This window comes from Ammospiza nelsoni, chromosome 17, assembly GCF_027579445.1.
Source record: "Ammospiza nelsoni isolate bAmmNel1 chromosome 17, bAmmNel1.pri, whole genome shotgun sequence".
NCBI classification, from domain to species: Eukaryota; Metazoa; Chordata; class Aves; order Passeriformes; family Passerellidae; genus Ammospiza; species Ammospiza nelsoni.
This window is the reverse complement of record NC_080649.1, coordinates 316,877-333,167: the sequence shown is the minus strand read 5'-3', so window position 1 is coordinate 333,167 and position 16,291 is coordinate 316,877. Positions and strand designations below refer to the sequence as shown.

The following is a 16,291-nucleotide window of genomic DNA, read 5'->3' as shown; positions in this document are numbered from 1 at the left end:
GCTCAGGGACCTGGAGACCTCTCTTCTGTTTGCCTTCTATTGGTGTGGGAGAGCCCTGCCTCATGCTCTCCCTGTGCCCTTGCAGGAACACAGCTGTTTATGGGACCAGGACAGCTCCAGCCGTGCTGCAGTTCTGAACCTCATCCTTTCAAGTTGTAGTATTTATTCATAAGAAACTAACTGTCATCTCTGTGCCAGGTTCTGGAACTTCTTCTGCCAAATCCTGCATGCATCCCTTTGACAGAGAGGCCAAAGCAGCGGAAGTCTCAGCCAAGTCCCAAGTTTTGATGAGAATTTGCAGAAGCTCAGACTGCCTCGAGAGTCTCCAAATCCAAAGAGAATCCATGGGCTGCAGAGTCCATGAACTGCCCCACTGGGGGTACCTGGGGCAGGGCAGAGGGGATAACGTGTTTGGTGGCCGCAGCCCACAGGAGCAGCTCACAGCCGTGGTGGGGCACAGAGAGGGGCCCTCCTCACTGCCCATGGCCCAGATGGTTCCTCGGCCAGGCTCAGTGTGGCACGGCCCTGCCTTGCTCCCAGGGAGCCGTGGGCAGCACGGGATGCCCAAAGCAGCTCCCGGGGATGGGGATGGCACATGGGCACAGCAGAGCCCAGGCCCCAGCACAGTCAGGCTGCTCTGGGCAGCAGGAGGGGGGCAGGCAGAGAGGGATGTCTCTGGACACAAGACCAGCTGACTTGATCAGCGAGCACTTAATTAATCTGTGTGTGAAGGCTCCATCCACAGCAGCTGTACACAGGAGCAGTGAGGACAGGAAGAATCCTTCAGCAAGAACAAGCAGCAAGACTGTGGCTCCCCAGACCCTCCCTCCAGAGTGAGAAAGCCTTCACACCAGGAGCACAGCCAAGAACTGCTGGCAATGCCAGCAGCCGAGCACAGCCCTCGCTGCTCCATCCCTGTGCATAAATTACCTCCCGGCTCTGAGCTAAACAAAGGGCCCTGAAATAATTCTGCATTTTAATAAAGTCAGCATTCGTGCCACCACCGTCCTTACAGAAGGAGAATTTGCATTTCCTGCTGCCAGCTCGCCCCACACAGCCCACTGGCACTGAGGCCGGAGCACTCGCCTGTGCTCACACCAAGGACAATGTTAGATTTTGTCTCTTAATCACGGTGACACAGGGTAGAGCCTCCCGAAGCCCCAGACCAGAGAGCACACCAGCGTCTCCAAAGCCCTCCAGTGCTGAAGGCTGTCTGAAAGCAGCGCTCTCCAAAACACTTGCCACGGTGGCTGTGCATCCCTCGTGTCCCCCTGGACCCCCTGGCAGCAGCTCCTGCCCCGTGGCTCTGAGCGCTGGTGCTTGCCCTGCTGGTCTGTGTTCCTGGGAAACCTGGAAAGAAACAAACTGCAGTTTCTGGCTCCCAAAGGGAAGGGATCCCCTGGGCCTGGCAGCAGCTGTGCCTCCAGCAGGCAGCGAGCTCAGAGCAGGTGAGCAGCACCAGCATTCTGTGCTGTGCTGATGGTGCCAGACAGGTGCTTGCCCAGACAGGCAGAGCAGAGCAGAGCAGAGCCATGTCTCCCTTCCCTTTGGTGGGCCTGTCACCCTCTCATTTCCCTCCTCAGCCCCCTGTGCTGCACACACAGGCCAGGGGCTGGTCTGCCCTGAAGCACGCTGCCTTTCCAGCTGGAGCTGGGCCAGAGCTCCAGAGTGTCCTGCTGAGGGCTGTGGGGCTGCTGCAGCAGAGGGGCCCGTGGTGCTCCAGGGTCTGCTGTGAGGGTCCCCAGCCCACGCAGCTCTGTCCCACCTGCGCTGGGCTCCTATGGGCTGAGCAAACCTCTGGCTGCAGCAGTGTCTGCATCCCTGCAGGGCCCCCGTGGGTCCCCCTGCCAGCTCTGAGCTCCATCCCAGCCCCTCTGCTGCGGCCAAACCCTGCTGTGGGGATGGCTGCGATCACAGCTCTCAGCGCGTTCAATTACTGCCAGTTAATGATGATTAATTTACAATTAGGGGCCTCTAAAGGGTAGTGTGTCTGTTAAATAAATATTGATCTTTCATTTGTGGCCACAGATATATTGCCCCAGTTATGGGAAGCACTGCAGCAGCAAAGCCAGAGAGACTCCCTGCAGAACCGAGCTCACAGGGCTGCTGGGGCCCGGGGGCTGCCCAGGGCAGGGCACTGGACAAGGATCATGGTATCTGGGGTGCTTCACTGCTGCCTGGACGTGCTCAGTGCTGCGGGTCCTGTTCCCATTTGCAGAAGGGCTGTGGGAATGGGGATGCTGGAGCTGGTGCTTCCCTCTTGCATGGCCCTTAATTGGCCTTGTAAAGCGAACAAATTGTCCAGAGGCTCCACCAGCAGCCTGACAAACTCCTCACTGAATACACCGTGTGTTTTCCACCCCATCTCAGCCATGCTCTGCAGCCTCTGGCCAGCGTGGCCCTGCCAGTGCCCGCACATGCATGCCACACTGTGGGCTACCTGACTTCTATTGGCTGAGCCCACTCTCCAAGAAGTATTTTTCTAAAAATCTCTTATCAATTACTTATTAGCCATATAGCTCTTCTCCTTTTCTGAGGCATTGACCTCAAATAAACAAAGGCCATTTCAACTATTTGCCAGGGCCATCCAGCCCTGAATGCTGGAGCTCAGCAGGGATTTATTTCTGCAGGAGTGTAGCGCTCTTCTTTCTCACCTGTGATTCTTTGCCCCATGCAGATGAGGTGAAACACGATCCCACCCCGCCTCCAGTGTGTGTCCCAGGAGTCCCTGATGAGTCCTGCTCCTTCTCCCTGGCACATCCCCAGTCACTGTTCCCTCATCTCCCCTCCCCTCTGCAGTGCACGCCTCGGAAGCAGGCTCACCAGGAGAACACTCTCTGGCTTTCTCTTCTGTTTGAGGCATGTGTTTGGAACAGTGCTTTTGTTCCAAATGAACACGTTGATTCATTCAGAAGTGCAGTTTCTGTTTTTGAATCAGCAGAGCTGTTTATGCTCATAGTGTCCATAAAACTGTTATTTTAGTCCTGACACTGATGCTTATGAATAAAATTTAGATCTCATTCAGAAGAACATTAGCTGTAGCTATTTGGCTTCTTGTTAAAGCATTAATTTTTATTGAGACCACATTGCCAAGCAGCTCCTTCTGCATCTTGCAGCAAGCAAGTACCTCCAAGTGGAGATTTGGGTAGGACCAGATGCAGCAGGTGTCCCCCAGCCCCGATTGCAGCAGGTGTCCCCCAGCCCAGACTGCAGGAGGTGTCCCCCAGCCCCGATTGCAGCAGGGCTCCCCCAGCCCCGACTGCAGGAGGTGTCCCCCAGCCCAGAGTGCAGCAGGGGTCCCCCAGCCCCGATTGCAGCAGGGGTCCCCCAGCCCAGAGTGCAGCAGGTGTCCCCCAGCCCCGATTGCAGCAGGGCTCCCCCAGCCCAGAGTGCAGCAGGGGTCCCCAGCCCCGATTGCAGCAGGGGTCCCCCAGCCCAGAGTGCAGCAGGGGTCCCCAGCCCCGATTGCAGCAGGGGTCCCCCAGCCCCGATTGCAGCAGGGCTCCCCCAGCCCAGAGTGCAGCAGGGGTCCCCCAGCCCCGCGGCTCCAACTCTCCATCTGCAGCTGCTGGCTGATGGTGGGAAGCTCCCAGCTCCCCCAGGTGAGCAGGGCACCATTCTCAGGGGAGGTGCTGGGGTCTGCCAGAGCCCTCAGGAGCTGACACAGCAGTGCTTGCTCGTGCTGGGTGGATGTTGGATGTTCTGGTGCCAATTAGCTCTCCTATGTATTTATTGCACCTTTTTGCTTGAAGCAAGCTGTTAAATGTCAGAAACACTTTAGCATTTTAGCAGAAAGATAATTTTTAATAGATTCCACCTACAAAAAGGAGCTGACTGGCAGAATATTAAACTCAGGGAGATTTATTTTTACTCAGTGCCTCCAAACAGCTTGAGATAACCATTTTTGCATGGCTCCTTGCTGATTAATGCTGCTGTCTCTTGCCTGTCCTCCTCACTCGGTGCTGTGGCAGCTGTGGTCTCTCACATCCCATTAACCTTGTCTGCAGAAGGGATACCTGGCCAAAGCGAAGAATTAGCCCTTGTAATTAGGAATGTAAACATCTCACACTGCCTGCTAACATCCACACATCCTTCCCTGCCTGCTACCAAGTGCTTGTTAGGGCAGGATACCCCCATTCAGGCTATTCCTGTCATCAGCTTCCCTCGTACCAGCTTTCAATAATTTCTAGTTGAAGAAAAGCCCAAATAAAGCCCAAATCAAACCCAAAGTAGCTTTGGTTCTTCAGGGACTGAGGTGGATGCTCTGTCAGTGCTGGTTTTGCTCTCAAAAAGTGCCCTGGCATCTGGTGGGGTTTGCTGGGGCTGTGGAGAGGCTTTCCTGTTCCTCAGCAGAGCTGATGGATGCCTGGGATTCACGGCTGGCACTGGCCAAGCAATCGTTGTTAGTGGCGGTGATGTTTGTCCTGGGCACTGTAGCTGGAGGCGCAGCACCAGGCCAGCCCCAGGAGCTGCCGCAGCAGCGCTGCCTCAGGGCTGCAGGGATGGCACCTGGCACCTCTGCCGTGGCCCAGGTTTGGTTTTTGGGTGAAGCTCTATCAGTCTGTTCTCAGTTTGAGCAGTGACTCCCTAGTGCAGGATGGAGCAAATGAGTCATTGTTCATAACACAGCAGCTTCTGAAAATTCAGGTGACTTTATTTGTTTCTCAGTGATATAATGAGCTGTTTTGAGTGATGCTAGATTTAATGGCTAAATCAATGTGTGTGTTTAGTGTTAGCCTTTATTTTAGCACTAAGTGACATGAGATAAGCAGACTTAGAGAGTGTTAATTGGTTTGTGTTTAGCATTTACACTAATCAGACTGTGCAGTGCTGCCCAGAGCTCTTCAACACTAGTAATTCTGTTTATCCAAACCAGGAATTGTTTACTCTATTGACTGGAGTGGCATCAGGCTGCTTTTTCACTCACTTGGATGTTACACTACATGTGCGAATTAACCGAGAGCCCTGGCCAACCCTGAGTGCTGCTGCACACAGCGTGTGGGGAAAGGTGGCTGAGCAAACCCTGCTGAGACAGAATGCAGCAGGGCCCCTGTGCAGGCAGCAGGAGCAGCAGGGCAGCCCTCCTGCCTTGGTGCTGCTGCCCTCGCTGCGAGTGGGGCGGGGGGCAGAGGAGGCTCTGCTCCCCATCCCAGCCCCATCCCAGATGGAGCTCCCATCACCCCATTCCTGCGTGGAGCCACTCAGCAGCAGGATCACAGCACTCTCTTCCCATGGACCACACACTGGAGAGCTGTGAGACGGGGCTATGGGCTGAGCTGTGGGGCTGTGCTGCCCAGAGAGGGGAACCCCCAGGTCAGTGGGCAGGGGGATGTGCCAGGACCCTCCTCCGCAGTCGTGGCTGGGCTGCCTGGCCTGGGCTCACATCCATCCTCTGCTGATGGGAGCAGATGTCTGGGCAGGAGCCCACCAGAGCATCCCAGGAGCCAGAGACAGCACACTGGCCAGCCAGCAACACACAGCACGGCTGCCTTCAAAATGGCTTGGAAATTGCCTCACCACTGCTCTGTTCCCATCACCTGGCTGGTTTTATTAGAGTTGGTTTTGGATCATTTAATTTTTATCTAAACATTCACTTCCCAGCTGAGCTCTTGGAGAGCTCTGGCTCCCTGGCTGGTGCTGAGCCCCTGGAAATGGAGCTGCCTGCAGGATGTGCTGACAGCCCTTGCTGCTGCTGAGCTGCCTCCTGAGCTGTCCCTGGCCCTTCCCCGTGCAGCTCCAGCGCTCGCTTTGCTCCTGGGCTCCTGCAGGGGTGGGTTTGGGTCACCCGTGGGAGCCCACGGTGCGCTTCCCCAGCAGGGATGCTCTGGGTAAGAGAGGCCAGGCATGCCACAGGCTGCTCCTGCTCCAGGCTGCTCTGGGCCCTGCTGGGAGGCACAGCAAGATGAATTTCCTTTTGGTTTGCAAAGTGCTGTTTACTGATTTCTGCCAACCAGCCCCAAAGTGGGTTGCGGTGCCCCTCAAGTGCCACCCCTGGGGACGGTGGAGAGAACCCAGAGTCATCATTATCTGGAGCTGCAGGGGCATGGTGACATCCCTGGGATGGACGTTAAATCACCGTGTGAGGGCAAGCAGAGGATGTCACTGGGGCTCAGGGAGGAAGCTCTGCGGTACCGTTTGCACTGACTGTGTGATCCGAGTCAGAATGAGAATCATAAATCTTGATTATTCTCTGTCTCAGCTGATTTGAACCAAATGCCTTGGACAGGGATATAGTTCACATCTCGCTGAAAACTGCAAAAAAACTGATTAAATGTACAAACTGATATCAATAGCACTCTATCTCTGTTAATGCCCAAACTGTCAGAGTTTGGGGAGAGGATCCTGTGTGGGCAGGCTCTGTCCCAGCCCAGATCAGCCTCCTGAGGGGTTTCAGAGCAGCTTTCTCCCCACTGTTACTTATTTTGGTGCTTCGTTCCTGCAATTCTGGCTGTTATTATGATGCTGTCAATTACGGATGGCATCTCTGATTCTGATTGCACTTTGCTTACAATTAAGCATCCTATAGAAAAATGGAAATGCTGGGTCATTAACATAGTGTAATAATAAGGTAAACCATTCAATTATGGAGGAAAAACCACTTTGAATAATAAGGATATTGTATGCCTAAAAGACATTCAGATGCCAATGTATTACCATTCTTGCATACATAATAAATGAACTTAAACCCAAAAATAATCAACAGAAGCAAATAATAAATAGCTGTGCCCTCGGCAGCAGCCTGGCTGGCATCACTCCCTGCCGGGGCAGAGGAGCAGCTCTGGGCTGGGAATGGACAAGTCCTGGATCCGTGCAGTCCTTGGCAGCGGTTTTGGGAGGTGCCTCGGCCGCTGCAGGACTCGTCTGATGCTGGAACGGACGCGGTCGCCACTTGCACGGGGAGGAGGGAGAGGAGGGGCTGGGCACTGGTGTGCAAGGGGAGCGCGGGGGCTCTGCCCGGGGCACCTGCCGGGCTCCAGAGGCTGCATGCAAACGCTCAAGCCGTGGGATGTCGTGCTTTGGGCAGCGGAGAGGCGCACGCAGTTGGGGAGATCTCGCCACTCAGTGTCCCTGTGGAGGGATTTAGAGCTGGCTTTGCTGGGAGAGCAAAGAGAGAGCCGTGACCTCCCCACCCGCCCTTCAGCCGCTCTGCCTGCAGCGATGGCTCGCATGGATCCGTCTCACTGACAGCTCACAAGGAGCGGCAAACTGCAGGTGTGAAGGTGCAGAGGGTCATGCTCCTCCAGCACCCCTGACCTGCCCGGGGCTCCTGTGGCAGCCTGGATTGTGGTTTTGTGTCCAGCCTGCTTATGCTGGTGCCTGTGCCGCGCCCAGCTGGGGCTCAGCGCAGGGTGTGGACGATTACTGCTGTCTGCAGCCTCTTTGGCACTACCGCTCCTCCGTAACAATTCCCAGCCTTTTAGCTGCTGATGGCTTACCTATTACTCTGGCACTGCGTTAGGATAACATCCAGATACATCTGAAGAATAGAATTTATTTACTCTTTTCCCTGAAAAGCTTTTAGTATGATACAGCTGTGGTGCTTTCACTTAGGCAGCCATTATTGCCAGCGTGTTTTTCCTGGTAGAATTAAATTTTCCTGAAGATGAAAAAGGACTCCTCAGGATTTGCAGCTCCAAACCACTATATTTTAATATTTTGTTTCCCTGGCCTTCTTTGGGAAGGGCCCATCCCATATTTGGGAAACTGGAGTGATTTGACCACCCAGTTGAGTCTGATCAGTGTTAGGTGCGCACAGAGGTCTCCCCATGAGCCGTGGCTTTTCCAACTGGCTGCTCCAGGTACTGCAGCCTGCAATGCCAACAGCATCTGCTATTGACAGTCCTGAAACTTCCACAGGCGCCACAGCAGCCGTCAGGGCTGGCTGGGTGGGAGCAGTCCGGGACAGGAGCGCTCCTGCACGGGTGTCCCTGCGGGCTCCAGGTGCTCTGCTTGGGGCAGGAGGAACACAGCCGGTGCTGAGGGCCCCTCCTGCTGCATATCGGTATTGATCTCCCAGACTGGAATCCCAAAGGGGTGGGAAGGGAGTGTGTGTGATGGCTGCTGCCAGCGGGGTGCACTGGGTTGCATGATTCAGAGAGGTTTCTGTCCTGCAGAGGTTGAATGTGCATCAGCATTTCATGTAGCTCTGCCCCATAGCTGAGCACCGGCATGGGGCACGAAGAACCAGTGGAAAGTGAGTGAACTGGCACGGAGAGGGCTTGAACTGCTGTGTTGAAGGGAAATCTGGGCTGGGAGCAGACTAGCTGGACTTGAACATCCCCAGTAAGAGGAGCAGGCCTCCCCCTGCCTGCCATGAGTCCTTTGCTATAACTGTGACTACACAGTAACTAAATCCAGCAGACAATGCTGAGATTCCCAGTGAATAGGATCTTGGCCTTCTGTAGGGAATGGTAGTGAGACTTCATCAAAATCTCTTTGGCAGCAGAGGGGCTAGAAATATGCATTTCCAACCTTTCTCACAACCTGTTCCATACATGCTAAACAACAATAAATCTTGCACTGAAATTGGAGAGATTGGGCCAAATTTATCCCTGGTCAAGCAATGTCAGGCACTTCCCCATCAGGAACCCCCCGGCACTAACCTGAGCCTATCCAATTTGTGTGAGAGCTGTGCAGGCAAGGGATTTGGGCACAAGGCAGCAGCCGTGTCCCAGAGGAGATCCACTTGAGGAGAGAACAGAAGAAAGCAAGATTTAGCATTAGGATCATAATTTCAGATTACATTGTGCAAGTATCAACAGTCTATACTCATGAGAGCCTTGGGGAACACAATGCTGCAGCAGCTCTCCCAGCTAGCCTGATCAGTGAGGGCTGGTTTTAATTGCAGCTGAATGGATCTAACCTTGTGATGTCTGTTCACAAAGCATTGCCAGATTAATATAGGTTCCATAGTTGCTACTGCTAAAAGACTTTAATGGATCAGCTTAGTACTCTGCTCCATGATTATAGCATTCCTACCCACCTATCATGCCTGAGCCAGATGGTCCCAGTGAAATCAGAGCATATTTATATTTTTGTCTGCTATTCAGCCACCTGCCCACTGATTTTGTTGCATAGTGGTAGGAGGAGAGGAGACTTCCCGGGTGCAGTTTGCCCCCCTGCCCTTTCCCAGCCCCGGTATCTGCCCCAGCTCCTGGCAGACCCCAGAGGAGCCCCAGGCTCCCCTCTCAGGCTGCCAGGGCGCCTTGCCCGGCTCTCTGAGGGCAGCCCCCGGCCCGGGTGCGGCGCGGCCCCGGCTCCTGGCACAGACACGGCTGCTCCCAGGGCGCTGGGCGATGTTTCCCGTGCCATTGGTGATGGGAGCCATTAAGAAGGTACAAGTACTGAAGAGATCTTGAGCGATGCCTATAAAACCTTTGAATCCTTGACAGAATCAATAGCAGGTTCTCAGGAGTAACTTCTTATCCAGGCCAACTTAAGCACATGCCAATGAGCCGTTAAAGATTTTGCATTTTGTGGAGACACAGAAGCCCTTTCATTGGGATTGCTGGACTCTAGACTAGGCGATATTGTGAAAAATCGCGTTAGACATAGGCTGTGCTCCGAAGGCACTTTCCCATGTCCGGGGGTGCGGCTGCAGGGGTGCCCTGGGTGCAGCCTCGCTGCAGGCACCGCTGCGGAGCGAGCCCGGGCGGGTCGGCCCCCGGTGCAGGGATGCCCCAGCAGGCAGGAGCAGCCTGTGGATGTGGATGCCCCCGGTGCGGGATGCCCCAGCAGGCGGGGGCAGCGGGCAGGAGCAGCGGGCAGGAGCAGCCTGCAGGCAGCCTGAGGAGGTTCATGCCCCCGGTGCCGGGATGCCCCAGCAGGCGGGGGCAGCCTGAGGAGGTTCATGCCCCCGGTGCGGGATGCCCCAGCGGGCAGGGGCAGCGGGCAGGAGCAGCCTGCAGGCAGCCTGAGGAGGTTCATGCCCCCGGTGCGGGATGCCCCAGCGGGCAGGGGCAGCGGGCAGGAGCAGCCTGCAGGCAGCCTGAGGAGGTTCATGCCCCCGGTGCCCGCAGCCCCGCCGGGCGCTGCCCCCCGCGCTCTGGCCGCCTCCCCGATACCTTTGCTATTGACACGGATTCCAATTTGGCATCTCGGTTGCCATGGCAGCCCCAAGCTGCCATTCTCTGATCAGCTCGGCTCTCCGCGAGTCAACACGCGTTAGCACCTGCGTTGGTATGGCAACCCGGGAGCGCGCTGCGGACGGACCGACGGACCGACGGACGGACGGCCGGCCGGCTCCAGGCAGCCCTGGGCGCACTGGCAGGAGGGCTGGCCCTGCTGAGGGACACTGGGACACTCCCAAGCCGCAGCTGCCTCTTGCTCCCTGGCTGCACTGGGCTCCGGGGCTCCCGCATCCTGCAGGGCCGGGGGACGCGGGGAGAAACTCAGCGGGGACACGGCTGGCACAGAGCAACCCCAAACTGCCCCTCACAGGAGTGTTCTGCATGGACAGCGAATGGCTTCGGAAACCCTGGGAAGAGGGAAAGCTCCTTGTTTTGGAGAGGGAAACCAATGGTGCCGGCAGCCACTAATTTGGGGTTACAAGCCCTGCAAAAGCAGAATGCAAGTCACAGAGAGGGGTTGTTCACCCCCTTCTCCCAGCCACCAGATCCCTAACCATTAAACTCTTCCAGTGAGTCTCCTGGGGATAGTTCCTTTGGCCCCCAGTCTGAGCTGGCACCCACTTTTCTGAAAGGGCTTTATAATTTGTGTTTAGTGTTTTTTAACAGACATACGTGAGCTGTTTGAATTAGAGCAATGTGAATCTATTAGGCAGCGACAGATGCAGGTTTTGTGTCTCTTATTAGAAGGGATTGGCTTCTGAGGTTTAGTGATGTGCAAAGGATTGGACTTTGGAGAGATTAAAATTATTTTCAGCGTTAAGCACAATATTTCTGAGCTAATGCACTCTTGAATATAGATTCACAGACTGAAAAGATTATAAAACATTAAACCTATGTAAATTCAGCTGTAAATTTATGTTTGAACAAATTCAACAAGAGATTTGACTCGGGGGCTTATAGCAAATGGGTTCTGCTTTTAATGCTTACTGCGGGCTCGGTTGCAATGCCGCTCTCCCCTTGAAAGTCCCACGCCTGCTGAATTACTGGCAGGTCACAGCTGACAGCTCAAGCAATTATACTGGAATGTGTTAATAATAAAAAGAAAAAGGATTCATGTTTGTCTTTTCAGAAGACAAAAGCAGCTGTTTGCTCCACCCCAAGGAGCAGCAGAGAAGAGCTCTGTGGGCAGGTGACACTTGCAGCACCTGGCCATCTCCTCTTTCCACGGCAGCTGTGCAAATCCTCGTCCTCCTCTGTGATCCCCCAAGCCCTGGGAGTTGCTATGAAGTTTTTTCTCTTGTTGAGAACATGAAAACACAGTTAACAAAGACTCTTTTTGAGTGGGATTGCAGGAAACCTGCAACATGGTGAACAAGCTGCCTACACAGAGATAAATGACAGCTGTGACTGAAGGAATAAACAAGATAATCTGGATTTAAATAAACCACAAGGGGATTTTGGCAACATGCAAATTTGCAAATTTATAAAATGTATCCTTTGAAAATAAAGAGCTTGTTTGAAACCAGCAGTTAAGAGCAATTACCGGAGCACATTTTCCCAATGAGGGTCCCTGCTCCAAGCCAGGGTGGGCAGGAGCCAGCTGTCCTGCTGGAGGCTCTCCATGCACAGAGCAGAAACCTGGCGTGAGAGCAGCAGCCCCTGTGCAGCTCAGGGGGCACAGAGCACTCTGCCCCTCCTCAGCCTCTGAGGAGCACTGGGCAATGAACAGGAAAGGAGAGAAATATCCAAAGCCCAAGCAAGTGCTCAGTAATAGATATTGGATCATCTGCTTGATGATTCCCGGGTCCAAGGCCAGCATGGCAGCCCGGTGTTGGCACTGCACAGTGTGGTGCTGCTGCACCCACAGCTCAAGGGGACGATGCCCATCCCGTGAGGGGGCAGGGGGCTGGCTCATGCCTGTGCCAGCAGGGCTCCTGCCAGGGGATCGCTGTCACTGCTCCCCTTTTCCAGGCGAGCCGTGGTAAGAGAGAAGAAGGGCAGGTGGGGAGACAGCAGTGGCAGAGCCGCGAGCAGACATGTCCCATTCCAGCCCTCGCCCCTGCAGTGCCCTGTGCAGGCATGCCAGGCACAGTCACTCCCTGGCCGTGCATCTGCAGCGACCAGACCGGCCTCGAAAGGGACACAGACACTGCAGGAAAGCCAAAATGTGTTCAGAGGGAGCAAAGCCCCAGCCCCACACTGCAAACTGCTCTGCACCAGCCGCTGCAGGGGAGCCCTGTGCGCTGCTCTGCCTGCACACAGAGCTGGTTAGAATTCTGTCGGCACACACGCAATTAGGGCTGAGCACATGGCAGCAGCTCTGTGAAGGTTAACTGCTCTGAGGAGCATTCCTGCCGCGCCAGAGGCTCGGCTGCTCCAGCTTTAACACCCCTGCTATTCCCAGCAGCAGGAGCTGGCCGTGCAGCGTGCTGCTCTGTTTGGCAGCGCTTACCGCGTGCCACCGGCTGCACACAGGGCACCCGACCCCGGGGCTGCAGGCTAAGCCTCCTTCACCTGCACAGGGCAGCTCGGCTCCTGCCCAGCAGAGCAGCGCCAGGGGGGATTCTGAAACGCAGCAGAGTTTGGGGTAAAGCCTTTCTGTATGCGTGTCCCAGAGCCACAGTCATTCCGGGCTCTGCATGGCCAGCGTGTCCTGAGGACAAACTGTGGCTTCCAGCTTTATGCTTAAAACCGTGCAGCAAATGCTGAATCTGCTTCTCCTCCTCTTTTCCTTGATCGCTGCTTCCCTGTTTTCTCTCCTCAGTGCCAGCCCATCCATCTATTTGTCTTTATTGTGCACAGAGTTAAACACAGTCCTTAAATGTGGCAACACTTCCAGATTATTAGCTCTGCAATTTCTTGGCTCTCTTTTATTATGGTAACATCATCTGAAGGGGCAGTTGTAATTAACGTTTGTTCATGCTTCTTTTATAAACCCCCAGTGTGTTTGTTTTATACAAACCAAACCAAACCAAACCAAAAGCCCTGGGGCATCAGGTGCTGCAGTGGGGAGCAGACACCATGTGGCTGCTGTCCTTGCAGCAGGTGGGTTGCTCCCCATCCTGCCCATGGGCTCCTGTGGGAGTGGGCACGGAGCAGTGCTGCTGGGGGCAGCACCTCCCACTCCCCCACGCCCTGTAGGACAGCAGTGGGCACCCAACGGCTCCTCCCTGATCATCCGTGGGTCTTGCTGTGATGTGCATAGCCACAAAAGCTGCTTCCTTCCCACAGGGCTGTTAAATTCAGGTACTGGATTCCCCAGGGAAGCTGGTCTGTAATTCTGCAGCATCTGCAGTCCCCAGGTGCTCCTATCCCTCTTATTTTTTTTCTTAATTTTTTTCTTAAAGGAATAAATACCTCAAGATACACCATTCTGACTAATCCTTGCTCCCTTTGTGCCACTGCTGCTCAAGTGGCTGATGCAAGGCACACATGAAGCACCAGAGTGCTCTGGACAGAAGGCTTGCAGGCCCCTTGCCATTGGGAAGGCAGCTGCAGCAGGACCTGGTGCACGGGGAGAGGCTGGCCAGCAGCATGCTGGCCCAGAGACAGGGAGAGCTGCAGCCCTGCAGGCTGCACTGCTGGTGCTCAGTCAGGACTGTTCAGCAGGAAAGGCTCTGCAGCAGGACAGGGGCAGCCGAGGAACGCCAGCCTCTTCACCCAAAGTGCTGAGGACACTGGCAGCCCTGTGGCAGCAGCAAACCCACCCTCACTCTTGCCTTGAGACCCCTCATCACCCCTGTTCCCAGCAGAGCAAGCCTGGTGGGCTGGACGGCGCCAGCCATGAATACACAGATTACAGAGGCGTTAAAGCCAGATGATGCCTTTAGCAGACAAATAGGAGGTGACAGTGACAGGCACATCTAGCAGGCTGTGCCTGTCCTCTGCTTCCGCTCCAGGCTTCAGCTGTGTTATTCCTGAAATGGGTCTTCCTGGGGCCCAGCACTTTGACGTCAGCCTTACTGTGGCTGTCGCTGCCCAAGGTGCTCTCACAGAGCCATTTCAAGCCTATCCACGTTATTTCCTCACCATATGTTTGTACTAAGAATAGTTGCAGTACAGAGGGATAATCCTGCAAGGCCATGGGCATGGCCACCCTCCGTTCTGACCCGGGAGATCTGCCCAGCGCCGTGGGTGATTTCCACTGCCCCGTTGCTGTCCTTGGCGCTGAGGCCGGGCTGGGGCTGCCCACGGCTGGGCACGGCGAGGCTGGCGGGGGGCAGCAGGCAGGCCCTGGCTGTGGCACAGCCTCCAGCCCCCGCGCCATCTGGCAGCACAACAGGTGTCACCGAGGCTGTGACACTCCTGCAGGGGACACCATGTGGGTCCCTTGCAATGCAGCTTATTCTGTGATTCTGTGATCACTTAAAAGCCCCTGGCTGGCTATGATAATCCTTAACTGGTGGCACTGGGACAAGAATTTACCTCTTCATTTTCTTAGACATAACTGCTATCTCGCTGCAGTTTCATTTTACAATATGGTAATATGCTATCCAGGAAAATCTTGCTACATGCTAATTTATCCAGTAGGCAAATTCCTTTTGGCTAATAAAAGTGCTTGCACAGGAAGCTCAAAACCCAGCTGCAATTAATTATTGACAGAGCATGTGAATTAGAGATAAAAGAAAAGTCATTCTTTCTCACACACAAGATAGTAAATAAATTTAATTATTGTACTAGAAGCAAGGGATCTTATTCTGTATTAAGTTTTATTAGCTGAGACATTTAAAAGCATGTCATCATAACAAAAAGGTCCTGTGTAATCCGAACTGCGGCGCTCCGTACACGGCTCGGGAGTGAATAGGCTTAATTGAGCAAATGGGAGCAGATGGCTTCTGAGCAGGCAGGTATTGTGCGGGTTTAGTGTCAATTAGCTTTGGTCTACACGCGCCTGTGGCAAATTGTCTGCATAATGTGTCACCGAGGCTGCTGTTACATTTTGGGTGCCCACTGTGGCCGGGGCTGAGAAGAAGCACAGCCAGCAGGGCTTGGGTCTGGGGACACACACGAGTGACAGCATCCCTCCTCCTGCGTGTCCCATCACACCTGCGCCAGGTGCCAAGCCCCGCCTGCCCCTCGCTAACCCCTGCTCTGCTTTGGCACAGGAACGTGATGCCCAAGACGCTGGAGGGCCAGATCACCATGGAGAAGACGCCCAGCTACTTTGTGACCAACGAGGCCCCGCGGCGCATCCACTCCATGGCCAAGGACGCCAAGCTGATCGTGGTGGTGCGCGACCCCGTCACCCGCGCCATCTCGGACTACACACAGACCCTCTCCAAAAAGCCAGAGATCCCTACCTTCGAGGTGCTGGCCTTCAAGAACAGGACCCTGGGGCTGATTGATGCCTCCTGGAGCGCTATCCGCATTGGGATTTATGCCCTGCACTTGGAAAACTGGCTCCAGTATTTCCCCCTCTCCCAGATCCTGTTTGTCAGTGGTGAGAGGCTCATCACTGACCCAGCTGGGGAAATGGCCAAGGTCCAGGACTTCTTAGGCCTCAAGAGGATTGTGACAGAGAAGCATTTTTATTTTAATAAGACGAAGGGGTTTCCCTGTCTAAAGAAGCCAGAGGACAGCAGTGCTCCCCGGTGCTTGGGCAAGTCCAAGGGTCGAACTCACCCCAAAATAGACCCAGATGTTATCCACAGACTGCGGAAGTTTTACAAACCCTTCAATGTCATGTTTTACCAAATGACAGGCCAAGATTTCCAGTGGGAGCAGGAAGAAAGTGATAAGTAGAACCACAAAATCAGGAAAAAATATTTTTTTGTTTTTGGGATGTGAATCATCATTTGAGACCCAAAACTCTCTTGGGGCCAGAGGCTCATCCCTGTGCGTAACAGGCTCTCGTGCTGCCAGGGCTGCAGCAGAAGTGGCCCCAGGTGTGCAGTTGGAACTGTTGTGTCACCTCGGGCTGCACTGGGCGCTCCCCAGCGCAGCACTGGGGCCAGGGCAGGTGGGAGGAGGAGGAGGCAGGGGGAGCACGGCTGCTCAGGTGAGGGGCACTCTGTGTCAGCGTGTCGCTGCTGGTGTCCCCCTGCAGCCAGGCAGGCAGGACCAGACCTCCTGCCCAGCAAGAGGGTGGCTCCCAAAACCCAGCGCTGGGACAAACCCAGAGATTTGATTTCTCCTGCCCTGCACTTTAGTTTTGCCCAAACAGCAGCATCAGATCTGGTAAATTCAGGCCTTGTGCACTCACATGCACACTGGTCTTCATG

At 54.7% G+C, this 16,291-nt stretch overlaps 1 protein-coding gene across 1 annotated transcript in view; it reads left to right on the top strand.

Moving 5' to 3' along the window:
• Window positions 1–15,812, top strand: part of HS3ST4 (heparan sulfate-glucosamine 3-sulfotransferase 4) — a 51,975-nt gene extending 36,163 nt beyond the window's left edge. Inside the window, exon 2 of the mRNA XM_059484301.1 lies at window positions 15,176–15,812. Within this exon, the coding sequence (XP_059340284.1) occupies window positions 15,176–15,812 (637 nt within the window). The remainder of the gene's footprint in view (window positions 1–15,175) is intronic.
• Window positions 15,813–16,291: the final 479 nt, after the last annotated feature.